Below are 26,522 nucleotides of genomic sequence, written 5' to 3'. Positions count from 1 at the left end.
CCGCGCTTCTTCTTCTTCTATTGAGTAGACGGCAGACTACACATGTCCAAGGGTAATACTGTCCTCCTCAGGCCATTGGCATCAAGTCAAAGCCTTAAAGTCTGGTACTTTGCGCATGGTCATTTTTTACGAACAGCAGAATCACAAGACAAAGCGTGCCAATGTTTATACTTTTCACTGTGACTGCCAAATAGATGAAAAAGTAGATGTTAAAAAACAACTTATAGTTTTGTCATTGGGCTGGTAGAAAGCTATGAGTTTCTGTCCCTTTGTCTGACCTTAGAGACTTATTTTAAAAGGAAACATTACAATCCTTTAAAGCAAGTATTTTCACCTCTGTTCCCCCCTCTGTACTTAGCTTTTTTGTTGTCATGTCAGTAATTGTCCAGTTGATGGCTCCCTTGGATCACAAGCCTGTCTCATGAGTCCAAGTGAATATATTCTTAATAAACAGCTTTGAAGAATTTGTGACCAACTTTGTTTCATTCGGAACATCATCATCATGAGTCAAACTCACTCTTGGATCTACAAAATATTTAACAAAAACAAACATCACTGAATCATAAGGTATTTGCTCCAACTCTTAGTCCAGAAACACATGAGTGAACTAGATCAGCTGCTCCTCCAGTTCAGCTGTGGATTTATATCATTATTTATATTTGTAAAGTGGATATGCAGTTTTTCAGTACTAATATAAGCATTTTATATCATTGCTTTATTGACAGATGTTTGGTGTTCAAGGTCAGGTATCAGTTTGAAAAAAACAAACAAACACACTGAGTTGAACTTGAACTTCCTACTGACAAAAACTAAAATTGGTGCAAAAATAACCAGAAACATATAAGAAGCATCCTGGAGGTGCTGCAGACAAGATAGGACCAATAACATGTCAACAGGAAATCCTTTTTACTAATTTGTTTATTTCTTTTTAGATTTTTACTCTCCATTTTAAGCCATGATGTTTGCTGATACTGTGTTCCTACTGTTTGTTCTCATTAATAGTTCTGTTTTTAACATTCTGTGCTGAAGCTGGAGGAAATGTTTCTACAGTGTCAGATGATACAGCTCCAAACTAAATAAGTGACTAACTAACGATGCTTTAATACACTTTACTATAAATTATGATATAGTGCACTTTCTTAAAATTTCTTATTGCTCTGTAATTAATTGTTTTCTTTATAAATGTACAAATGAGAATAAAATCTGTGTGATAAAGGAAGGTCTGTAGACTTCTCTGTTAAGATCAGTGAAGAGAAACAACAACATACAAATACCTAAGAAAAATATTCAGTAAACATTTAGAAGATAGAGAAGTTTATGTTGTCATGTGGAGAAATTTTTCAAATAAAAATATCCATAAGCATTGATAGTCTCCATGGCTGAACAGACACAGGAAAGAGCTCCACCTATAAAACGTAAAAACATCAAGACAACATGTTGAAGATGTCGAGGTACTGCCCATAATGTTTGACTGACATCTGATTTATGTGCAGCACATAAATACCACAATAATGATGGAGAGAAACTAAAAGGGAACTAAAATACAGATTTAAACTTACAACAATATGAAAGACTTCAGTCTATTTCACTTTAATCAACTCAGCAGTGGCTCCATAACCATAGTAAAGCCTCAGTCCAGCATAGAGCGGCTGAGTGAATGTGGTCTGGACTCTGTGGAGGAGAGTCATGGTTTCAGAGACGCTGTAGAAGGACAAAATACCTGCTCTGTGATCCAGGTACACTCCTACTCTGGAGGAACGAGGACCTGAGACAGGAATTTCAATGTTGTTGTACCAAAATATATATCTGTTGTTGGTACAATCTAATGACCAAGATTTGTCATTATGTCCAAATCCACATTCACCTCCTTTTCTGCTGATATTCTTGTATGCGACTGCTACATCAACTCTCCCTCTCCACTCCACCTCCCAGTAACAACGTCCAGTCAGACTCTCTCTACTCAGGACCTGACGCCAGTCAGTGAATCTGTCTGGATGATCAGAATAAGACTGTTGTTGTTTCATTAATGTTGCTTTTCTGTTCCCCTCTGATAATAACAGATGTTTGTTTGCTGTGTTTGGATCCAGTGTGATTTCACATGAATATTTTAAGAATCCAGCTCTGGTCTTTGGCTCTGGTTGTGACAGTAAAACATCCACTTCAGTGACTGTCAGTGAGATGTTTGTCCGTTCCTCTCTCAGAATGTCCTGTAGTTTATCTCTGACCTCTGACACAGCTGCTGTCACATCCTCAAAGTAGCTCAGAGGACGGATATTGATGCTGGATGAGTCTGTAGACTCACTGAGTGCTGACAGTGAGGGGTAGTTGTGTAGAAACTGGATGTGATCCTCTGTGTGTGAGAGCTGCTTCAGCTCAGCATCTTTCCTCTTCAGCTCAGTGATCTCCTGCTCCAGCTTCTCCTGAAGCTCTTTGACTCGACTCACTTCAGTTTCCTGCTGGGATCTGATCTGCTGCTTCACATCAGAGCTTCTTTTCTGGATGAGATGGATCAGCTCAGTGAAGATCTTCTCACTGTGCTCCACTGTTTGATCAGCAGACTGATTGATGGCCTCCACCTCCTGTTGAAGCAGCTTCACATCTTTCTCTCTGTCCTGGATTCTCTGCTGGATGTTTTGTCGACTCACCTCCAGCTCTCTCTGCCTCTCAGTCCTTTCTGCTGCAGCTGAGACTGTGTCGTGGCCTTTATGTTCATCCACAGAGCAGAGATAACAGATACTCTGCTGATCAGTACGGCAGAACATCTTCATCACCTCATCATGACGAGAGCAGATGTTCTCCTGGAGCTTCTTGGAGGGCTCCACCAGCTTGTGTTTCTTTAATTGAACCACATCATAATGAGGCTGAAGGTGTTTCTCACAGTAAGAGACCAAACACATCAAACAGGACTTCATTGCTTTGATTTTTCTTCCAATGCAGACATCACAGGCCACATCTTCAGGTCCAGCATAGCAGTGATCAGCAGGAGCAGCTTGGAGTCCAGTCTTCTTCAGCTCCTCCACTAAAACTGCTAACATGGTGTTTTTCTCCAGGACAGGCCTCGCTGTGAAAGTCCTCCGGCACTGAGGGCAGCTGTAGATTTTCTTCTTTTCCTCTTCATCCCAGAAGCTTTCAATACAGTTCATGCAGTAGCTGTGTCCACAGGGAAGAGTCACCGGATTCTTCAGTAGATCCAAACAGATCGAACAAGAGAAGGTTTCTCGGTCCAGCTGAACACTTTTCTGCGCCATTTCACCCAACAGTGTCAGTGACTGTGTGAGTTTCACTTCCTCAGAACTGAAACTGCTCTGATCTAAACAACATAGGTTTCTGTAGCGAATGGGATCTGTCAGCTCTTATACGTCACCACATGTTGGTTGCACCCATCTTCAAACTGCAGATCAGAAGGGGAGGGAACAAGGGAACATGTGGACAGAGAGGAGGTGCTGAGTTAGAGAGCAGGAAGAGGGAGGGTTATCAGACACTAATTCAATCCTGGAACATGTGAGCCTGTGAGTTTTTCATTTAAAAATAGCACTGCTCAGCCTTTAAAGTTGTTAAATAAACTTAACATTTAAAAGACAATCTTTTTATGTAAATTAGTTTAAATTATCATTTTAGTCATTACAGGATATCAAATACTGCAGCTGAACTAAGAAATTGTTGTAGAAAAAAGCAATAAAAGGTCGTTCCCCCTCTGTCCCCTCCTGGTCACCTGTGCCTCAATTTTATGAGATGAGATGGATCAGCTCAGTGAAGATCTTCTCACTGTGCTCACTGTTTTATCAGCAGACTGATTTTATTCCACAACCTAGACATCCACATTACTCACACTCTCATAACACATACATATAGGGCCTTGGGATCGGGCATGTTATACGGTGTCCAGAGGACAGTCTTTGTATTCAACCTCACCTCTGGCGCTGGTGCCCACCTCTCAGTTTTAAATGCATGTAGACATTGAGGGTTCTCAGGAGGGGCCGTGCTGTACAGTACATGTACAGTGTCCATTTGTGTCTGTATCCAGGTTGGATGAGCGCCGAGTATTTGTATATGTGTGTGTAACAGGGCAGCCCTTAGCGGCTGGAAACACAATGAGACAGACCAAGGCAAGTGTAGTGGAACAAAGTATTTATTTGCTCTATGGCTCTCCTTACAACAATTAACTTGTCGAGCTTCTTCACAGCACAAAAAAATCCATCCTCTAATGACAACTGGCAGCCTTAAATATGTTCAGCTGTCACAGACTTAACCATTATTCCACTCTCAGGTAAATTCTTAAATCCCAACCTTCCACCACAGTATACAATATATCAATAAGAATAAATAAATACATAAATACATCTTCACATTTACATATTAATAAATATTTCACACTTTATTGTTACACCAAACCCAATATTATAAAAACCCAGAAACCCAAGCACAAAAAGATTCACCACACTCTCTTTACCAATGGTCTCTCCCGGAACCTTTAAATGGTGTCTGGACCCCCGGGGAAACATTTGCCCAAACACCTTGAAGAGGACACAGGCAAGAAAGGTGAGTAATCATTAACTTACAAACACTTATTTGCACCACTTTTATCCCTAGATTTCACACACACATTTGCCTTAGTTTTCCTTCTTGGTAAACCTTAATCACAATCTCAATCACCATTCTTCTCTCCTGACAGACAACCACCACATTCCTTGACGAGGAGCAGCTGTGCAGGATCTGAAATAAGGCTACCAACTGATTTTAAAATTCCCAATAAATAGACAATAAATATTTAAACTGCTTGTGTGCAAATCCATGCTTAAAGTGCAATGCTCATAAAGTGCTTGATAAGGTGCTTTTAATAAAGTGAAAGGTGTGCTCTAAAGTGCTATACATATAATATAAATAAATGCAGTAAGGGAGTCCTCTTCCTTACATTTCCTCCTCCCTCTCTTAAGCGCGAAGTGCTTCAGTCCTCTGTCATCCTAGATAAACAATCAGCAACCACATTTGACTTCCCCGGCCTATACTGGACCGTAAAGTCATAAGGCTGCAGAGACAGGTACCATCCTGCAATGCGGGCATTCGCATCCCTCATGCGGTTCAACCACTGGAGGGCACGATGATCAGTCTCCAGAGTGAAGTGACGTCCCAGAAGATAATACCTCAAGGCCTCAATAGCCCATTTCATGGCCAAGCACTCTTTCTCCACCGTCGAGTACCTCGTCTCCCTGTCGAGTAGTTTCCGACTCAGAAACACCACAGGCCTTCTTTCACCATCCACCTCTTGCTGAAGGACAGCACCAAGGCCAACTCCCGAAGCATCAGTTTGCAAGATGAATGGCTTGTTGAAGTCTGGACTGTGTAGAACTGGATGTGTGCAAACTGCTTCCTTGAGGTCTCTGAATGCTCGCTCACAGTCTTCCGTCCAACGCACTTTGTTAGGGGCTGAGCCTTTTGTGAGGTTATTAAGTACAGTGGATCGCTCTGCAAAAGAAGGTATGAATTTCCGGTACCAGCCTACTAGACCCAGAAAACCTCTCACCTTCCTTTTTGTTGTCGGAACTGGGAAGGACTGAATTGCTTCAATCTTTCCAACCTGCGGCTTTATCTTCCCAGAGCCAACTACAAAGCCCAAGTACTCCACTTCTCTCTTGGCTATGGAGCACTTCTTGGGATTGATAGTCAGTCCAGCCATTCTGATGGAGTGTAGCACCTTCTGTAGGTGAATGACATGCTCTTCCCAGGACTGGCTGTACACCACCACGTCATCCAGATATGCTGCAGAGAATGCTGACACATCTCTCAGTACATGGTCCATTAATCGCTGGAATGTCGCTGGTGCACCTTGAAGCCCAAATGGCATGACTTTAAATTGGTACATACCAAAAGGAGTTTTGAAGGCTGTCAGCTCTCTCGCTTCTGGTGCCAAAGCCACTTGCCAGTATCCTTTACACAAATCAAGTGTTGTAATGTACGTTGCTGATCCAACTCTCTCCAGCAGGTCATCCACCCTGGGCATTGGGTAGGGATCAAACTTGGATACTGCATTCAAATATCTGAAATCAGTACAGAATCTCAGGGTGTCATCTTTCTTTGGTACCAAAACAATCGGGCTGCACCACTCACTACTTGACACCTCAATGATTCCCAGGTCCAACATCAGTTTTATTTCTTTCTGCAGCACTGGCACCAACCGTTCAGGAATTCTGTAACTCTTTTGTCGAACGGGTGCATCCTCCTTCACCCGTATCTTATGCTGAACCAGTGATGTGAAGCCTGGTGTTTCTCGAAAGAGCTGTGGGTCCACGAGTGGTTTTATATCAGCCTGCTCAGTAGGAGACAAATGAGAGAGGTCAACTGAAGCACAAACTTGAATGTTAGTTGGAAAGAACTTCTCAGTCACCTCCTCATCCTTAACTGAACGCACCAGTAACTGATAGACCGGCTCTTGTCGGCTGTGGAATTCCTTCAACAAGTTCACGTGAAATGTCTGATATTTTTTAACTCTTTCTGGCATATTCAGCTCATAAGTGACTTTACTCACTTGTCTGACGATCTCGTATGGTCCATGCCATTTTGTCAGCAACTTGTTATCGCTGGTGGGAAGCAATAACAGTACTTTCTGACCTGGAAGGAAGACCCTATCCCTGGCCTTCTGATCATACCAAGTCTTGTGATGTTTTTGTGCAGCTTTCATGTTGTCTTGCATCAATGATGCCATTTTCTCCAACCTCTCTCTCATGGTGATGACGTAGGCTGTGATGTTTTCGCCCTCTGCTTTGGATTCCTCCCAGCAGTCCTTAAGCAGATCCAGGGGGCCTCTCACTTGGCGACCGTATAAAAGTTCAAAAGGCGAGAAGCCAGTGGAAACCTGCGGGACCTCCCGGTAGGCGAACAGAAGGTATGGCAGCCATTGATCCCAGTCAGCACCTGTGTCAGAGACAAACTTTCGCAGCATACTTTTGAGAGTCTGGTTGTATCTCTCCACTAGCCCGTCCGTTTGGGGGTGATACGGGGTGGTCTTAAGTCCCTTTATCCCTAACAGCTTATAAACCTGCTGCAACAACTTGGATAGAAAGTTCGTTCCACAGTCCGTCAGAATTTCTCTTGGTATGCCTACCCTAGAGAAAAGCTGCAGAAGACAATTAGCAATGTGACGAGCTTTAATTGATCTGAGTGGGAAGGCCTCAGGAAACCGTGTTGCATAGTCACATATGACTAATATGTAGCGATGACCGGTGGAGCTCCTCTCTAAAGGGCCCACAATATCCATGCCTAGCCTCTCAAATGGTGTTTCAATAATTGGCAGTGGTTGCAACTGGGCTCGCGCTACTCCTTTGCCTGAGGTCAACTGACATTTTTCACAGGAACGGCAAAACTCAGAAACTTGGACATACATCCCTGCCCAAACAAAACGGCTGCTGATCCTATTCAGTGTTTTGTGAAAAGCCATATGACCTGCCCATGGAATTGAATGACCCAAATCCATAACTTTGTCTCTGAACTGTTGTGGGAGTGCCACAGCTTCGCACTTCCCCTTTCTCTGGTACAAGATGCCTCCTTTAATCAAGTAAACAGTGTCTGCAAGACAGCTTACCTGACCTTGACTAGCCCCCTCTACCTCTGTTACCTTCTCAAACCAGGGTTTTAGAGTAGGGTCGCTTCTTTGGAGTGCACCTAAATCTGAGGGAACATCAAACTCAAGTTGGTTATTTGGCTTAGGGAACAATGCTGTACCTTTTTCCCCTGAGCCTTTGAACTTTTCTCTTCTTTTCTGAGCCCTAGACTTCCTAATCTTCCCTGGCTCCGTTTCGAGAGACTCCTCAAAAAAGGGCAGTTCTTGCATCCTTTCCTTTGCACTTTGTGCTCTTGTGACTACATGACAGGGTTTAAATGGTTCAACTGTCATATCTAGAGGAAGTGAGCTTCCAGATTCATCACCTAAGCCTTGAATGTCTTTCTCAGCACTCACTTGAGGGTCATAATCTGACTGGTGTATTAGATCAAAAAGAGTGGGGATGTCATTACCAAGTATCACTGAATATGGCAAACTGGGAACCACAGCTACCACTAACAAGTAGGTTTGACCTCCTACTGTCAGGTAAACCTCAGCAGTGGGGTACCTGTGTTCGTCTCCATGCACACAACTTATTGTAGCCCCAACCCCACTTAGCTTTTCTCCTGAAATTATGCTAGAATGTACAAGAGTCTGAAAGCACCCAGAGTCAAGCAAAGCTTCCTCTTTACGCCCATTAATTAAAACAGGGACAGTACAAGCTTTCTTTCCTACTGGCTCTGTGGCTGGTCTTGGAACTGCACATAAAAGAGATGGTTTTGACTTAAGTGCAGGGCAAAATTGTTGTGTATGGCCAAAGTTATGACAGTGATAACATTTAATATCCTGAACTGAAGACTTAAAGGATTTCTTCACATTGTGAGGTCTATGGGAAGGGAGCTGCCTAGAACTAGAAAGATTTCTAGCCTGAACTTGACCAGAACCCTGTTCACCCCCAATGGACTTACTTGGTTGGGCGTAGTAGGTCTCCCGGCTGAAGTAGGTGCTCTTGCTTCCTTTTCTGGCTGAAGTGAAAACCTCTGCGAGGCTAGCTGCTTCCTTTGCAGTCTTCGGGTCATGCTCACGTATCCAAATCTCCAGCTCTGGATTAACCATTCTCAAAAACTGCTCCAGAATTATCTGCTCAGATATTTCTTCTACAGTTGATTTTTCAGGTTTAATCCATCTTGAAAACAGGTCTTTCAATCTTACATAAAGTTCACGTGGCGTCTCACCTGGCTCAACTTTCAGAGATCTGAAGCGGCGTCTGTAGGTGTCAGCAGTGATCTCATATTTTGCCAGAATTGCCTCTTTCACCTTATCATAATTCTCAGAGTCTGTTAAATCCATAAGAATGTAGGCTGTGCGGGCTCTACCTGTCAACAGGGGAACCAGACGAATAGCCCACTCATCTCTGGGCCATCGACACACGTTTGCCATTCTTTCAAACGTAGTCAGAAAATGTTCAATGTCATCTTCTGGTGACAGAGGGAAAAGTTTTGGTTCAATTAAAGACCTGGACCCACTGGCCACTGGAATGTCTTCACCATTGAATCCAAGTTCTTGTTCTTCAGATGTTGTAGGGGGCGCTGGCGCCTCTGGTGGGTCAGGCTTATCAGTTACAGCGTTAACTTGTAGCTGGATCTGCTGAAATTGATGCTGCATGCCTTTCCACCTTTGCTCCTGACGTGACAAATCCTTCTCCCACTTTTGGTCTCTGGCTGCTTGAGACCGCATAAGAGATTTCACCAACCCTGTTAACTCCTCCAATTTGTCCTCAGGGCTTGTTGCTGCCATGGCCTCTAGCTCAGATGAAGCTCCAACTCCTTCATCAGGCTGCTCCTCTTGGCCTGGCTTTCTTCCACCTCTTGTCATCATCTTCTCACTGTGGCATGAGTGACACACTTCTGACACCACTTGTAACAGGGCAGCCCTTAGCGGCTGGAAACACAGTGAGACAGACCAAGGCAAGTGTAGTGGAACAAAGTATTTATTTGCTCTATGGCTCTCCTTACAACAATTAACTTGTCGAGCTTCTTCACAGCACAAAAAATCCATCCTCTAATGACAACTGGCAGCCTTAAATATGTTCAGCTGTCACAGACTTAACCATTATTCCACTCTCAGGTAAATTCTTAAATCCCAACCTTCCACCACAGTATACAATATATCAATAAGAATAAATAAATACATAAATACATCTTCACATTTACATATTAATAAATATTTCACACTTTATTGTTACACCAAACCCAATATTATAAAAACCCAGAAACCCAAGCACAAAAAGATTCACCACACTCTCTTTACCAATGGTCTCTCCCGGAACCTTTAAATGGTGTCTGGACCCCCGGGGAAACATTTGCCCAAACACCTTGAAGAGGACACAGGCAAGAAAGGTGAGTAATCATTAACTTACAAACACTTATTTGCACCACTTTTATCCCTAGATTTCACACACACATTTGCCTTAGTTTTCCTTCTTGGTAAACCTTAATCACAATCTCAATCACCATTCTTCTCTCCTGACAGACAACCACCACATTCCTTGACGAGGAGCAGCTGTGCAGGATCTGAAATAAGGCTACCAACTGATTTTAAAATTCCCAATAAATAGACAATAAATATTTAAACTGCTTGTGTGCAAATCCATGCTTAAAGTGCAATGCTCATAAAGTGCTTGATAAGGTGCTTTTAATAAAGTGAAAGGTGTGCTCTAAAGTGCTATACATATAATATAAATAAATGCAGTAAGGGAGTCCTCTTCCTTACAGTGTGCATGAGGGTGGGAATGCATGTTTAGGTCTGTGTGCGCCTATTCGTCTGTGTCTATATGTCAGCTCGGGTCTTACACTCCACCCCCTTGGAACATCTCAGGCCCTCCAAGGTATGGAGGCTTATTTCCCCTCACCACACTCCCTGCTGGTGGCTGATGCCCTCAGACATCGGTGCGTTCTTGGTGTCCAGGGCTGGACGCTCAGGTCTGTACCAGCTCACTCCCCGGTACGGCTGCTCTGTGGGGCCTGGTGCCTGTGGCTCGGTCGGGCCCCTTGCGGGGGTTCGATTCACTCTGGCACAGCTGACTGCCGGCAGAGCCCGCGTGTACGTCACTGCCGCCCCCTCTGGCTTCTGCTCTGTGGCTGTTGGGTGACCCCTCATCTGGGGTTCTCCTCAGCTCTTCCCAGGAAGGTGGCACGGTTGCCCCTCCGGTGGTCCTCTTTGGGCGCTCGCACTCTGGGGGCCTCTGGATGTCTGGGGCCTGGATCTCCTCCATGCCTGCTTCATGCCCTGGGGGACGGGGCTGTGGCTCCCCACACCTTCTAGCAGATCGTTACATGGAGAAGCCTTTTGAATAGACGAGCACTCATCCACACAGGTGTTCACACACACAAGCTACACCTTTCTTGGCTGCTACCTCAAACCACATTGTGCGATGTCAGTCTTGCGTGCTGCACAATCACATTCAGTATTTAATATTTACTGTTATTTACACTTATCTAGATTATTGCAATGGTGTTGTGTTATTATGTTGCTCTCTTTTTTGCTTGTTTTCTCTTATTTTCTTCTCTCAACAGGTGACCTGGGAGATATTTTTTAAGTGCCCTTTCTCACTGTCCCTCTTCCCCTTTTCTTCCTTCCTTCCTTCCTTCCTTCCTATCCCCCAGTCATGTCTGTCCTATCTGTAACAACTGAAAATAAATTAAAATAAATAAATAATAACAAAGGTTGATCAAATGGACCAATATGGCAAGGCTGTGATGGTCCATTTGGTAAATTAAGTTAGTTGGGCATCTTTTTTGGCCTTCAGACAATAATTCTGATGGCTAAAAAACGAAACGGGACAACAACAAGAAAAGAAAGAAAGAAAAAAGTAATAAAAATGTATCTAAAACATATTTTAAGATGAATCTTTTTATGACTGAGTAAAAAAAAATGCTAAAATTCGAGTGCAGTGTTGAGTAAAATGGTTTTATTAAAATTTAATTGACCCTTTGAAATTATTTGTTGGAAGTCTTAAATCCCACTGAACAGGGGAAGAGAAAGAGACAGAGACACAAAGATAGCAACACAGAGGTAAATAAACATGGAGACAAGACACTGAGAATAAGACAGAAGGGGAAATGCCCAAAGTCTCATATCTCTGACAAGTTAAGTCACTTTTATTCATAAAAAAAACCCAGAACTTAAATATAATTATAAACCACACATAAACATAATCATAGAACAATTAAAAGTAAAACATACCAAAAACACATCAAATGGAGAGTGAAGCAAATATTAATAACAACAAATGCACATATTAATAATATAAACCAAAATCCTTCAATAAAAAGGCTACAAACAGAAACAACAATTTGAAACAGCAATAAGAAAACAGTGAAAGTGACTACAGATATAGACCTTCCTAGGGAGGCCTGAAGTGCAAACATACCCTCTACACTCCCTTCATAAAACAGGGGACCATGATTACCACCATAGTTGGCCGGTCTGAAGGCACTGACCTCAACTTCCATACAATGTTTGAGCAGGACAACCAGGACAGACCCACAACATACAGAGCCTTAAGTGACCGCAGGCAAATCTCATCCACCCCACCACCACAGTGATGGGCAAGTCTCCCTGCCCACTGTACAAAATGTGCTTCACAGACGTTGTTTCATGTTGTAAAGATTGTGCCTTAAAAAAATAGCCACAAGAAGTTTTAAAGAAATCTTTATTTCACTTTTAAGACACATAACCAACACCAACATACGAATCAACAGGATGAGCACATGCTGAAATTCAGTCTTCATGAAAATCAAGATTAAATCACAAAATGTTTGGTCTCATGTGTGTTTCTTTCCAGCTTTGACTCTGTGGAGTAAAACCTCTCCACTAAACAAAAAAATAAAACATCTCAGCAACTTTTTTGTCACCTCCACAGCTCAACACGATACAAATATCACATCAAATGAATGTAAATACGTGTTTCATCTTCATTACAGGTTTTAATGGAATATGCAACAAACAGAATTAGGGCTGTGACATATCATATGATCTGCAATAATACTGGTATAAATGTTTACAAAAAAGTGTGTTTAGAGGAACATCATGTGTTTGCATTCACCCCAATGAGTCAACCCCAGTCATGTCTCACAGCCAGAGCCATATGTCGGGCTCCAGTCACAGTTTGGTAGCTGAATGTTCGCAAAATATGCAAGAAAACTTTTCCCACTGAAAGTGAAAAAAGCAAACCTGTTACAACACTTTAAGCAAAAACACACTTGAGTACAACCGGGCTGTGAAGGCACGTGAGCAGGAGATACTAGCAGCAGTGATGTGCGACCCAAAGGTAAACAAATGATTCAACCATGCATCACTGGAGCACTCGCGAGTTACATTTCATATAACAGCAAGAGCAGTCAGTGGATGGAAATTACTGATGTGCTACACGGTGGAAAAGCAGGAGGTTAAAAAGCTCGACCCAAGATGAAACAAACCAGGTAGAATTTCTTTTCCTTATATGCAGAGGTGGAAAGAGTACTAAAATATTTTACTCAAGTAAAAGTACTATTACTTTGCTGAAATTTTACTCAAGTACAAGTAAAATTACCTGTCTAAAAATGTACTCAAGTAAAAAGTAGCTCATTTAAAATGTACTCAGAGTAAAAGTTACATAGTTACTTTTCTGTCAGCAGGAGGACAGCCGCTTCTGAGTAGTGCAAAAAAGGACAGTGGGATATAAATCTCAAAGTAGTTCTTTTTTAGTGAAAAGAAAAACTTTACAAATTAAAGTGCAGTGGCAGTTAAACTGCAAGTCTATACATGAAAATGGATAATGGTCACCAAAGCAATCAACCAAACCAAACCGTCAGGTATCACAGTGTTTTCAATACAAAACCATATCATTCTTTCACATGAGAATGTGTTCTAAACTGTCAAATAAGAGAACAAGTACTGAACTGAACGGCAGCTGCTTTAAAAATGTTTTTGAATTTTTTAAACTTGGCCCTGCCCTACTGTACCTCTAGATTAAAGTTCCTTTGTATCCATCCTAGAGTGTTACTCTCTGAACTTCCTGTTAATTTTGAGGAGCAGTTGATTTTCAGAGTTAGTAGAGTTCATCCTTGCTCACTTTGCAGTGAACAGTAGTCCAGCACAGCTAAAGAGACGCTCGAAGGCAGCTGAGGCAGGCAGGCCAGTGTTAAGTTTGAGAGAAAGTTTTTTGATGTCCCTAATAAGACATCAATGCATTACATAGCTACCGCTGGTAAATTATACCAATATACCTCGTGGGGTTTTTTTTTATTGGACAGTAACAGGCTAGTTAACGGGAGGTTGCAAGTGCTAATTAACAAGTAACAGAAGTCAGCTGTCTTTGACTAATCTAAGGTAAGTGAGCGCTCTGTTATTCTTTTGCCTGCAGTGTGAACATATGTGGGTTAAGTAAGAAAGTAGCCGCTTCTGTCTTTAATTTAACTATTTTTTTAAATAAATTCTTATTATTAACAAACAGGAAAAACGTAGGTAAACACATTTTCTTTTGGCAATTTACCAACCCAGTAAAAAAAATGTAAGTTGCGTGGACAACAACGTGCCCGATTACAGCAAGTTGCTAGTACCAACCAACGTTATCTGTGTTCTTCACAGATGTCTTAACTTAATGTGATTAATTTGAACACAGCCTTTTTGCTACCATAACGGTACGAGTTGTATTTAACTTACCTCCACATGCTTGCGCAGGTTTGATGTGGAATTTTTAAAAGCTGCTAACTCGGTCTCTCTGGGCAAACACAGCTTACACTGCATAATAAAGCTGTTGCCTTTCTTGCACTTGAAGCCGAAATGGTCCCTTAAATACGGCCAGGGGTTCACATCCGTTTCTTCGAGTTCAGGGTCAGCAGAATTCGACGGGGCTTCTTTTTTCACTGGATCCATAACACCGATGTCAGACTCCATCTTTAACGTGACCTTAGCGCCAATTTGTTCTACTACCCATCATTCCCTGCAGTATTTCCGAAGTGCAATGGTTTTTTTAATTTACTCAGTAACGGGTGTGATTGAAAACGTAGCGAACTACAATACTTTTTAAAAAATATACTTAAGTAAAAGTAAAATTACAGACTTGAAAAATGACTTTAAAAAGTACAAATACACAAAAAAACTACTCAATTACAGTAACGCAAGTAAATGTAATTCGTTACTTTCCACCTCTGCTTATATGACAGAATTGTGCAGGCTCCTTAAGCATTACAAGGTTATTTTGGATATTAAGCTAGAGTGTAAGCACTTGTAATACACTTTTCTTAAAACTTCCAGGAAAAACACCCCTGAGGATACTTATGTGCTCATATTTCATGTATGCCGTGTCACTAACATTGCACTATAATGTTGTTCATAGAGTATTTAAAGGTAGAATGGGAGGCAGAGCCTTCAGCTTTTAAGATTAGACTTAAAACTTTCCTTGTTGCAGATGGGGGTCCCTCCCTGAGCCTGGTTCTGCTGGAGGTTTCTTCCTGTTAAAAAGGAGTTTTTCCTTCCCACTGTCGCCAAAACGCTTGCTAATAGGGGGTCATATGACTGTTTGGGTTTTCTCTGTTTTCATTGTATTATTGTTGGGTCTTTACCTTACAATATCAAGCACCTTGAGGTGGCCACATTTTCACACTTTGAATTAGCTAAGCTGTCATCAGTGACAGCAGCTCACTGGAAGAGAAAGATGGAAAATCCATCATTTACTTACACATATAAATGCTGCTGCCTGCCGAGCTGATAAAATGTACATTATTTTTTTTAAATGTAAGTTTCTTGAAATATTATTTTGAGGCTATATCTCCCACCCCTACATACAATAAACAATACAGAGTTTTTTAAGGAAGGAGGTCATCTGATCTGCTCTGATCTGGCTTCTCAGTGGACTGCTTCATCTGACAGTTCTCCCACTTTTAACTAGTGTGAATCCTCATGTGTCTTTGTAACTGTATCCTCTGAATGAAGCTTTTCACCTGTGTGGATTCTCATGTGAGTTTTCAAGTTTATCATCAGGCTGAATCTTTTTCCGCAGGTGCTGCAAGAATGTGGCTTCTCACCTGTGTGAACCCTCATATGTCTCGTTAGTTTGGATCTGTACTCAAAGGTTTTTCCACAAATCTCACATTTCACAAACTTTTTACTTGTGTCAGTTTTACGCTGACTCTCTGACACAGGAAAGTTGTCTTGCTGATCTCTGCTCTCTGGTTCAGGAGAGCTGGAAGAAAGGAGATGTTCACTGTCCAGCTCTGGCTCACTTTCCTCATAAGTAGGAGCCACCATGAAGATAATAATGCCTTCAGTCTCCTGCTTCACTACAAGCTGATCTACGTCCTGACTGGTGCAAGGTTCCTCCTCTTCCTCTTTTATCTGTGGAAGCTCCGGATCCTCCTGGTCGAGGCTGAAGTTTCTCTCCTGGTCCCCAAAAACCAGTTCCTCCTCACATTCATGCTGTTGTGGGAAAGCTGAGGTGACAAATGGACAAAATTACTTGTCTTAGATAAATATAGAAGTATAACAAGAATGACTACTCGGCAGTGGTGTCTACAGCTGTCCATTTCCAACTCTACAACAGAGTTTAATCAAAATATCATCAGAAATATCATCATATCATTTACCCAGACCTGGAAACTGTTAAAATAAGATTTCATGCACTCACTTCTAACACGTTAGTAAATTTCTATGCACCAATCACAGTTTGTCCACCAATTACTGTTGGAAACATGTTTATGTAAATGATAAGACAAACATCAGACAGAAGGGGAAATTTAAAAGTAGGATTAAAATATGGGGATAAAAAGCAGCGAAGCTCTCAGAAAACCTCGACTAACAATCAGCTGAGTTTATTTAAACACTGGCCTTGAAGAACTCTGATGTGTTTCCAAAATATCTTTATTGAATGAATTAAAGTCATATTAATTTTTAGGTAAGACCATTACGGTTTTACATACCCCTGCTGTGTAAGTTCATTTCAGGTTTCCAGATGTTATCCAGCTGTCTGAGCTGCTCTTCTTCAGTCCAGATGAGGCCTTCATCCTCCTGTTTGAGTACAATCTTTTCTACGTCATCGCTGATGCAGAGTTCCTCCTCTTCCTCTTTGATCTGTGGAGGATCTGGGCCCTCCTGGTCCAGACTGGAGTTCCTCTCCTGGTTGGAGACCTGCTGGTCATACAGGCCCTCCTCTTCCTCACACTTCATGTTAGGGGGAGATCTTGAGGAACAAAGGGTCACTGAGGAAAAAGGTTAATAATGTGATGACAGGAAAACACATCTGAGCAAATATAGTCCACTCTGAGCATGTCCTCATATGTGAGTGAAATTTAAACTGTACAAATGTGAAAAATGAAAGTGTAAGTTACTCTCGAGCTCTGATACTCTTATTAGGAAAGTTCAGAGTACAAATCATTCAGGTAGCTGCTGCCAGCTTCACGCTGCAAGTAAATGTTTGTCATTGTTGTAGATTAAACTGAAAATCTCACAGTGCCATAGCAGATAAGTACCAGTCAGGTTTCACAGCCAGTCATTGCACAGAATCAACCCAACTAAAGTCATCAGTGATCTGAAGATTATTAGGGACTCAGAGTTTCAGTCTTAGTTCTATTTGATCTCATTGCTGCCTTTGATACTGTTGATCATGACATTTTAAATCAAAGGTTTCATCATTTAGTTGGTTTAACTGGACAGTTCTCAATTGGCTCTCGACCTTTGACCCAGTTAAACCTCTCAGGTCATCAGGTTCAGATCTGTTAACTGTTCCCAAAATCAGATGTAAGTGTGCTAAGAGTGTGTTCAGTTACTGTGCTCCTGTTCTTTGGAGCATGCAGCCATAGTTTGCCTGCTGTGGCTGCATTCAAAACTAACAACTATGTTTCCATGCTTTGTGAATAACACTGACATCTGTGAGATTTGAGCTGATTTAGTTCGAGTTAAGACTGTTTATTAGAACATTACAAAGTTATTTTAAAAACTTCATCATTTTCTTGAACCCAAATATAATTCAGTTGAAAAATATACATTTTAAAATGAGGTGAGGATGGTGGGGGAGGCACGATGGTCTTGTAGGGTTAGACCCTGATTAAGGGGTATTTTTGAAAGTAAAGCCCATCTCTCAAAGTCCCTGCCGGCCTGCCTCCACCTCGGGAAGTCTGTGGGTGCAGACGGAGGTGAGGAGCACCACAGGCGGCAGAGAACTGTCTGTAGCCCCGGAGTGAGGCGTCGTGAACCGAAGCAGACAGCGAACTGTGGCACAGTGCAGAAAACCGAAGCTTTCCCTCCCTGTTTGGTTTTGATGTGTCTCATGAAAGTCTATTGTTAAAAGTTGACCTTTAAAAAAAACGGACGCACTTGTTTGATTAGCTGCTCTCTGATTTTAGCCTGTTAGCTTACAGACTGAGCTCAGATCGTTCCTGTGTTAGTTCATTGAGAACATCACAGTTTTACATACCTGCTGCGTGACTTCATCTCGGGTCTCCGGCTGATATACAGCAGTCTGAGCCAGTGGCGGATCTCATCATCCTGGACGACTGTTTTTAATGTTTTTAACCACGGAGATTTCTTCTGCATCATCAGTCTCTCATTGTTAAACTCTCCCAGAAACTGAAGACAGTTGTGCCATTTCCGCGCTTCTTGTTCTTCTATTGAGTAGACGGCAGACTACACATGTCCAAGGGTAATACTGTCCTCCTCAGGCCATTGGCATCAAGTCAAAGCCTTAAAGTCTGGTACTTTGCGCATGGTCATTTTTTACGAACAGCAGAATCACAAGACAAAGCGTGCCAATGTTTATACTTTTCACTGTGACTGCCAAATAGATGAAAAAGTAGATGTTAAAAAACAACTTATAGTTTTGTCATTGGGCTGGTAGAAAGCTATGAGTTTCTGTCCCTTTGTCTGACCTTAGAGACTTATTTTAAAAGGAAACATTACAATCCTTTAAAGCAAGTATTTTCACCTCTGTTCCCCCCTCTGTACTTAGCTTTTTTGTTGTCATGTCAGTAATTGTCCAGTTGATGGCTCCCTTGGATCACAAGCCTGTCTCATGAGTCCAAGTGAATATATTCTTAATAAACAGCTTTGAAGAATTTGTGACCAACTTTGTTTAATTCGGAACATCATCATCATGAGTCAAACTCACTCTTGGATCTACAAAATATTTAACAAAAACAAACATCACTGAATCATAAGGTATTTGCTCCAACTCTTAGTCCAGAAACACATGAGTGAACTAGATCAGCTGCTCCTCCAGTTCAGCTGTGGATTTATATCATTATTTATATTTGTAAAGTGGATATGCAGTTTTTCAGTACTAATATAAGCATTTTATATCATTGCTTTATTGACAGATGTTTGGTGTTCAAGGTCAGGCATCAGTTTGAAAAAAACAAACAAACACACTGAGTTGAACTTGAACTTCCTACTGACAAAAACTAAAATTGGTGCAAAAATAACCAGAAACATATAAGAAGCATCCTGGAGGTGCTGCAGACAAGATAGGACCAATAACATGTCAACAGGAAATCCTTTTTACTAATTTGTTTATTTCTTTTTAGATTTTTACTCTCCATTTTAAGCCATGATGTTTGCTGATACTGTGTTCCTACTGTTTGTTCTCATTAATAGTTCTGTTTTTAACATTCTGTGCTGAAGCTGGAGGAAATGTTTCTACAGTGTCAGATGATACAGCTCCAAACTAAATAAGTGACTAACGATGCTTTAATACACTTTACTATAAATTATGATATAGTGCACTTTCTTAAAATTTCTTATTGCTCTGTAATTAATTGTTTTCTTTATAAATGTACAAATGAGAATAAAATCTGTGTGATAAAGGAAGGTCTGTAGACTTCTCTGTTAAGATCAGTGAAGAGAAACAACAACATACAAATACCTAAGAAAAATATTCAGTAAACATTTAGAAGATAGAGAAGTTTATGTTGTCATGTGGAGAAATTTTTCAAATAAAAATATCCATAAGCATTGATAGTCTCCATGGCTGAACAGACACAGGAAAGAGCTCCACCTATAAAACGTAAAAACATCAAGACAACATGTTGAAGATGTCGAGGTACTGCCCATAATGTTTGACTGACATCTGATTTATGTGCAGCACATAAATACCACAATAATGATGGAGAGAAACTAAAAGGGAACTAAAATACAGATTTAAACTTACAACAATATGAAAGACTTCAGTCTATTTCACTTTAATCAACTCAGCAGTGTCTCCATAATTATAGTAAAGCATCAGTCCAGCATAGAGCGGCTGAGTGAATGTGGTCTGGACTCTGTGGAGGAGAGTCATGGTTTCAGAGACGCTGTAGAAGGACAAAATACCTGCTCTGTGATCCAGGTACACTCCTACTCTGGAGGAACGAGGACCTGAGACACGAGTTTGGATGTTGTTGTACCGAAATGTAAAACTGTTGTTGTCACAATCTAATGACCAAGATTTGTCATTATATCCAAAAACGCATTCACCTCCTTCTCTGCTGATATTCTTGTATGCGACTGCTACATAAACTCCTCCCCCTCTCCACTCCACCTCCCAGTAACAACGTCCAGTCAGACTCTCTCTACTCAGGACCTGCTGCCATACAGTGAATCTGTCTGGATGATCAGAATAAGACTGTTGTTGTTCCATAAATGTTGCTTTTCTGTTCCCCTCTGATAATAACAGCCATGTGTTTGCTGTGTTTGGATCCAGTGTGATTTCACATGAATATTTTAAGAATCCAGCTCTGGTCTTTGGCTCTGGTTGTGACAGTGAAACATCCACTTCAGTGACTGTTAGTGAGATGTTTGTCCGTTCCTCTCTCAGAATGTCCTGTAGTTTATCTCTGACCTCTGACACAGCTGCTGTCACATCCTCAAAGTAGCTCAGAGGACGGATATTGATGCTGGATGAGTCTGTAGACTCACTGAGTGCTGACAGTGAGGGGTAGTTGTGTAGAAACTGGATGTGATCCTCTGTGTGTGAGAGCTGCTTCAGCTCAGCATCTTTCCTCTTCAGCTCAGTGATCTCCTGCTCCAGCTTCTCCTGAAGCTCTTTGACTCGACTCACTTCAGTTTCCTGCTGGGATCTGATCTGCTGCTTCACATCAGAGCTTCTTTTCTGGATGAGATGGATCAGCTCAGTGAAGATCTTCTCACTGTGCTCCACTGTTTGATCAGCAGACTGATTGATGGCCTCCACCTCCTGTTGAAGCAGCTTCACATCTTTCTCTCTGTCCTGGATTCGCTGCTGGATGTTTTGTCGACTCACCTCCAGCTCTCTCTGCCTCTCAGTCCTTTCTGCTGCAGCTGAGACTGTGTCGTGGCCTTTATGTTCATCCACAGAGCAGAGATAACAGATACTCTGCTGATCAGTACGGCAGAACATCTTCATCACCTCATCATGACGAGAGCAGATGTTCTCCTGGAGCTTCTTGGAGGGCTCCACCAGCTTGTGTTTCTTGAATGTAGGTGAATCATAATGAGGCTGAAGGTGTTTCTCACAGTAAGATGCCAGACAGAATAAACAGGACTTGAAGGCTTTCATTTTTCTTCCAGTGCAGACATCACAGGCCACATCTTCAGGTCCAGCATAGCAGTGATCAGCAGGAGCAGCTTGGAGTCCAGTCTTCTTCAGCTCCTCCACTAAAACTGCTAACATGGTGCTTTTCACCAGGACAGGCCTCGCTGTGAAAGTCCTCCGGCACTGAGGGCAGCTGTAGATTTTCTTCTTTTCCTCTTCATCCCAGAAGCTTTCAATACAGTTCATGCAGTAGCTGTGTCCACAGGGAAGAGTCACCGGATTCTTCAGTAGATCCAAACAGATCGAACAAGAGAAGGTTTCTCGGTCCAGCTGAACACTTTTCTGCGCCATTTCACCCAACAGTGTCAGTGACTGTGTGAGTTTCACTTCCTCAGAACTGAAACTGCTCTGATCTAAACAACATAGGTTTCTGTAGCGAATGGGATCTGTCAGCTCTTATACGTCACCACATGTTGGTTGCACCCATCTTCAAACTGCAGATCAGAAGGGGAGGGAACAAGGGAACATGTGGACAGAGAGGAGGTGCTGAGTTAGAGAGCAGGAAGAGGGAGGGTTATCAGACACTAATTCAATCCTGGAACATGTGAGCCTGTGAGTTTTTCATTTAAAAATAGCACTGCTCAGCCTTTAAAGTTGTTAAATAACCTTAACATTTAAAAGACAATCTTTTTATGTAAATTAGTTTAAATTATCATTTTAGTCATTACAGGATATCAAATACTGCAGCTGAACTAAGAAATTGTTGTAGAAAAAAGCAATAAAAGGTCGTTCCCCCTCTGTCCCCTCCTGGTCACCTGTGCCTCAATTTTATGAGATGAGATGGATCAGCTCAGTGAAGATCTTCTCACTGTGCTCACTGTTTTATCAGCAGACTGATTTTATTCCACAACCTAGACATCCACATTACTCACACTCTCATAACACATACATATAGGGCCTTGGGATCGGGCATGTTATACGGTGTCCAGAGGACGGTCTTTGTATTCAACCTCACCTCTGGCGCTGGTGCCTATGGAGCGCCAGGACTGCCATAATGAATTAATTAAATACACCATTAAATAATGAATTAAATGTGGCAATAATTAATTAAAATTGGAATTAATTAATTAAATAAATAGTTATGACACGTGTAATTAATTAATTATTGACACGTTTAATTAATTATTTATGTATTTCACTTTTTAATTAATTATTCCATCCATCCATCCATGCATTCGCTTCCGCTTATCCCTTTCAGGGTCGCGGGGGGCGCTGGAGCCTATCCCAGCTGTCATAGGGCGAGAGGCGGGGTACACCCTGGACAGGTCGCCAGTCTGTCGCAGGGCCAACACACATTTAATTAATTAATTATTGACACATTTAATTAATTATTTAATGATATATATATTTATTTCATTTTGGCAGTCCTGGCGCCTGGCTCTCATCTTGAAATAATTTTATCTGTCAGCCTCACCCATCAAACTCAGGGGGCGGGGTTAACGCTGATCAAGTCAAAACCATTGCTTAGGCCTGGTGGCCATTGTTTCTAGCACACAACAACCGGCATGTGGAAGCTAACAGAACTGAACTTTGAAAAACCCTGTTTGTGTGTCACCAAATAGCGTTTTAATATTTTTTTAGCCGAGAATGTAGTGGTTTAATCTTCATGTGTCTGGTCGGTTTGTCAAGATACAGCCTCTTTGCAAAAGTGCTTCGATGATTTCGGAGACGTCTGCCCAGTCTCACGGCAAAGCGTGGGATAGACCCGCTCGCCTCGCAAGCAATCCCACCGACAAAGCGCAGGCCCCGGTACACAGCTGTAGTAACCCCCGCTGACTTCTTTTACTGAGGTTATATTTATCGGTGTTTTATTTCCTGATGTTCTTATGTGTCCTACGTGTTTCAGTCGCCAATTCTGAATTATAACTAACATTAAAAACATGTTTAAGGAGGAGAGAGAGCAAATAAATCTGTTTAACATCTGATCTTTGGGTTTTTGTTCAGTAATCAGCGTGACCTGTGTATAAACACATAAAAGAGATAACGTTGGTGTTTCTGTCATGTAGTAACTGCTGGCTTTAACTGTACAAAGGTTGTTCGACACTATGAAACACATACAGACTTCATGATGTTCGGCTAATATTTTTATTGTGAATATTAATCATGAGGGTAAACGGCCCTGTACACCACGGAGCGAGGTCAGCATATCCACGATATGCAGAGTTTCCCAGCTGACTAACTGCCAACTATTCCAGAGACGTGAAAATATACAGCATAAAGAAAAGTGTAAGAGACCCAGCAGCAGATTAGAATAACAGTTATACATTTAATAAATCACCAAATGAATCCAAGAAACGAGCAAACCTGTTCCGACAATTTGAGTTTGTGTTCCCTCAGCTGCAGACTCGCTGCTGTTTAAATGTTTGAAAAGGAAGATTAGATATAAACAAACGTCAAACGTAGACTCATTCTGCCTTCACATTTGATATGAGGCCACACAGTAAAAAACTGTCAATTTTACACTTAGAGAGTTGATTTTAACTCTGTTTCAGATAACATTTGGTCCCACTCAAAATTAGGGTAAAATTTACTCTATGGCCAGTGTTAACTTTTTAGTGTTAATTCTACTCAGTTTAGTGTCAAAATTAACAACAAAATGTGTAAAAATATTTAACACTGAGGGTTATTCACACTGTTTAGAGTAATATGATTTCACTTTATAGAGTTATTTTTAGTCCAAGTTCACTCTAATGTGTAATAATATTTCATTTTCATTATTTTTTCATATTTATCATATGATGCTATATTTCTAAATGGCTGTGATCTATCCTATATTATGAAAATAACTACAAACATACAGGTTACAGTAACAGCATTTATTAGCATAACAAACTCTTACAAATGACAGTAAGTAATGACAGTTGTCATTCACTCCATACGACAATTGTATGTCAAAAGGCCTGGGATAATGCAGGCTGTCAACATGAAAGACAACTAAATCTTGCTTTGTCCTGGTCAACTCATAAGCATGGAAATGTTCTTGAAAGGCTACTGTACATAATGGCAAAATGAGAAGTACCAGTTTCTCATGTATTATCAGAACTGACTCAATCTGGTAAAACACAGGCATTTCAGACACTACTTTGCCACAAATAACCAAATGCGGGCGGTAAACAATACCATTCTGTTTAGCCCAGTTCACTTTCATAACTTGAACTCTATTGGGCAGTTGCATTGCTATTGCAATTCCAGAACCTCCTTTTACCATATCTAAAGACACCATTTTTCCTGGACCAATGTCTAACCGACTAAAGGTTGTTGAAGATTGCCAAATGTATGCCATATAATTCTGGTGTTTTTTTGGCCAGCGTTTTGGTGATATTTTTGAATGATTTGAGCAGTTTCTTGAAAAAATTGTGCTTACCTTCATAGCGCATGCACCAACTATGAAGTACAGGCCCTATTTTTTGGATGCAGCGAGGATAATGGATAAGAAAATGGTGCTTTGGTAAAAGTTTTTTCTGGGGATACAACATCTTGAACAGTTTGTGGTGTTCCACAATCAAATGTTTTAAATATACACACATACCTTGAGATAACATAGGAGAAAATACAATGTTAACTATCTGTAGTAATAAAAGTAGTAGGCCCCGATGTTGGTCAGTAGAGGTTACCAAATCTCCAAACATGAGGGGAACATTCCTCAGTAAGCACCATGTCTGAATAGCATTCAGTCCCAGATCATTAGACTCTCCACCTAAATTCACAGCTACTGGCCTATTGTTTTTCTCCATGAATCCATAATCAAAACTTTGTATTCTCAAATTCACTTCTCCCAATGTAAGATGTTGTTCTTTTAAATACAAAAACAATAACTTCAGTTTGTACTGGGCCACTCCTTCCAAAACATCATGCATCACATCAACTGAGAAGTTCTCAGTTGTGTGAAAATATGTCAGTGAATTCAATAAGCATGAACTCTTTACACCAAAAACATAAGGAAGCAATGGATTATTAGACATTTCCTGACAGTGAGCAGTGTGGTTGTCTTTGGTGCGCAACACTATTTTGGGGGAAATCTTCAGAGAATTCTGTTTGAAAGTCATCTTTATCAGCTAAACAAAACCTGCAACAGTACCTTGCACTGAAAGACTCCACCAGACCAAACAAGCTATGTAAGCCTAAATTATCACCAGTGACCTGTACCACACTACCACGAACATAACCACCGAATAGTGGAATCTCAATACCATCGCTCTCTAACACTTTAATGTCTCGAACAATAGGAACAAGAATTTCACTAAAACCATAACGTTTCAGATCTTGTGCATGAAATAAGGCACAAAGGTGTATGTTGGCCAAAAAAGAATTCCATTTGGGAGAGAAGTTTCTTAAGGTAAAATATACTGCACCCAACTTGTGAATACCTCGCTTGGAACCAAGAGGATTTGCAACCTCAAAGTCATCATAGAACATTTGGATCTGAACTGTGTGCTTTTCTGTTGAAAAAAAGAGGGCGTGTCTTCAATAGAGATCCATCACAAATATCTCTGCGTCTTGAATCACAAGTGTCTGATTTTTTCAACATTTCTCCAACATGCTGACTCTTAAATATTGATTCCAATGTTGATAAAACTGGAACATACATGAATTTATCTTGAACAACTGCCTGATCATATGTTCCAGTCTTTTTATTTCGCCTTGTGTCAAATCTTGAGCCAATTACACATTCAACTGGTTCTACAGTTTCCCACTTGTCTGATAAATATTTTGACCTCTTGTACTCAGAATTAAGAACTGAGAAAGGATTCTCTAACTCATCAAAACATGCTTCAACTTTCTTGCACATTTCTGTTTCTCTTTCATTACTAAATACATGCTTAATGACTGTTTCTTTAGCATGTTGTTGGATATCTTGAACAATCTCTTCCATGGAATTCACTACAGAATTCACTACACTTTGGCCTACACCTGCTGCCTTTAGATCAGAAATAACAGCTGCACAACTATTTACAAGGTCTGCTGAAGATAATTCCGACTCAGCCTCTAAATCAGGGGTGTCAAACTCAAATACACAGTGGGCCAATATTCAAAACTGGAACAAAGTCGCGGGCTAACATTAATATTTATTGAAAAAAAAAATCTTCCTCTAGATATATAAATGAATCTTTTTTTATGGACTCAAACAAGTTTTGCTGAAAACCTGAATATGGAACAAGCAAAGCTTAATACTAAACAATATATATATTAACTGTATAATACCAGTAGGCCAGCTCTAATAGTAATTTGGTATGGCTTCGCGGGCCAAATGTAATCAGGCTGCGGGCCAAATCTGGCCCGCGGGCCAGAGTTTGACACCTATGCTCTAAATGTTCAGGCACCACATCAACATTAGCAGTAGTACTTGTGTCCGTAACACTTTGAACTGGTGAAAAATCTAGTTCTGCAGAATCAAATGAACTGCTT

General features: G+C 41.1%; 2 protein-coding genes across 2 annotated transcripts; both read right to left on the bottom strand.

The window, feature by feature from the left end:
• Positions 1–493: 493 nt before the first annotated feature.
• Positions 494–22,183, bottom strand: LOC309694726 (uncharacterized protein). Its single transcript, XM_082514935.1, has 6 exons — positions 19,746–22,183; positions 8,770–9,475; positions 8,503–8,637; positions 7,577–7,662; positions 5,012–7,111; positions 494–3,350 (listed from the first exon to the last, which is right to left on the bottom strand). The coding sequence occupies exons 1-6, from the start codon at positions 21,405–21,407 to the stop codon at positions 1,581–1,583; spliced, it is 6,459 nt and encodes a 2,152-aa protein (XP_082371061.1). The 5' UTR covers positions 21,408–22,183; the 3' UTR covers positions 494–1,580.
• Positions 12,232–16,832, bottom strand: LOC309694585 (uncharacterized protein). The gene is made up of 2 exons (XM_082514778.1): positions 16,495–16,832; positions 12,232–16,008 (listed from the first exon to the last, which is right to left on the bottom strand). The coding sequence occupies exons 1-2, from the start codon at positions 16,739–16,741 to the stop codon at positions 15,464–15,466; spliced, it is 792 nt and encodes a 263-aa protein (XP_082370904.1). The 5' UTR covers positions 16,742–16,832; the 3' UTR covers positions 12,232–15,463.
• Positions 22,184–26,522: the final 4,339 nt, after the last annotated feature.

This window comes from Aulonocara stuartgranti, assembly GCF_965226115.1.
Source record: "Aulonocara stuartgranti genome assembly, chromosome: 18".
Taxonomy (NCBI): Eukaryota; Metazoa; Chordata; class Actinopteri; order Cichliformes; family Cichlidae; genus Aulonocara; species Aulonocara stuartgranti.
The sequence above is the reverse complement of the archived record's forward strand: the minus strand, read 5'-3'. Positions and strand labels throughout refer to the sequence as shown.

Bases quoted from the DNA above. Each gene is read 5' to 3' on its own strand.
- LOC309694585 (XM_082514778.1), bottom strand. From the start codon at position 16,741: ATGAAGTGTGAGGAAGAGGAGGGCCTGTATGACCAGCAGGTCTCCAAC. The intron at 16,009-16,494 runs GTATGTAAAACC...TTGTCACCTCAG, and splicing joins AATGAACTTACACAGCAGGG to CTTTCCCACAACAGCATGAA.
- LOC309694726 (XM_082514935.1), bottom strand. From the start codon at position 21,407: ATGGCGCAGAAAAGTGTTCAGCTGGACCGAGAAACCTTCTCTTGTTCG. The intron at 7,663-8,502 runs GTAAGTCCATTG...ATGTTCCCTCAG, and splicing joins GACCTACTACGCCCAACCAA to ATTTAGGTGCACTCCAAAGA. The intron at 3,351-5,011 runs GTCCAGTATAGG...GACGTATAAGAG, and splicing joins TGCAGCCTTATGACTTTACG to CTGACAGATCCCATTCGCTA.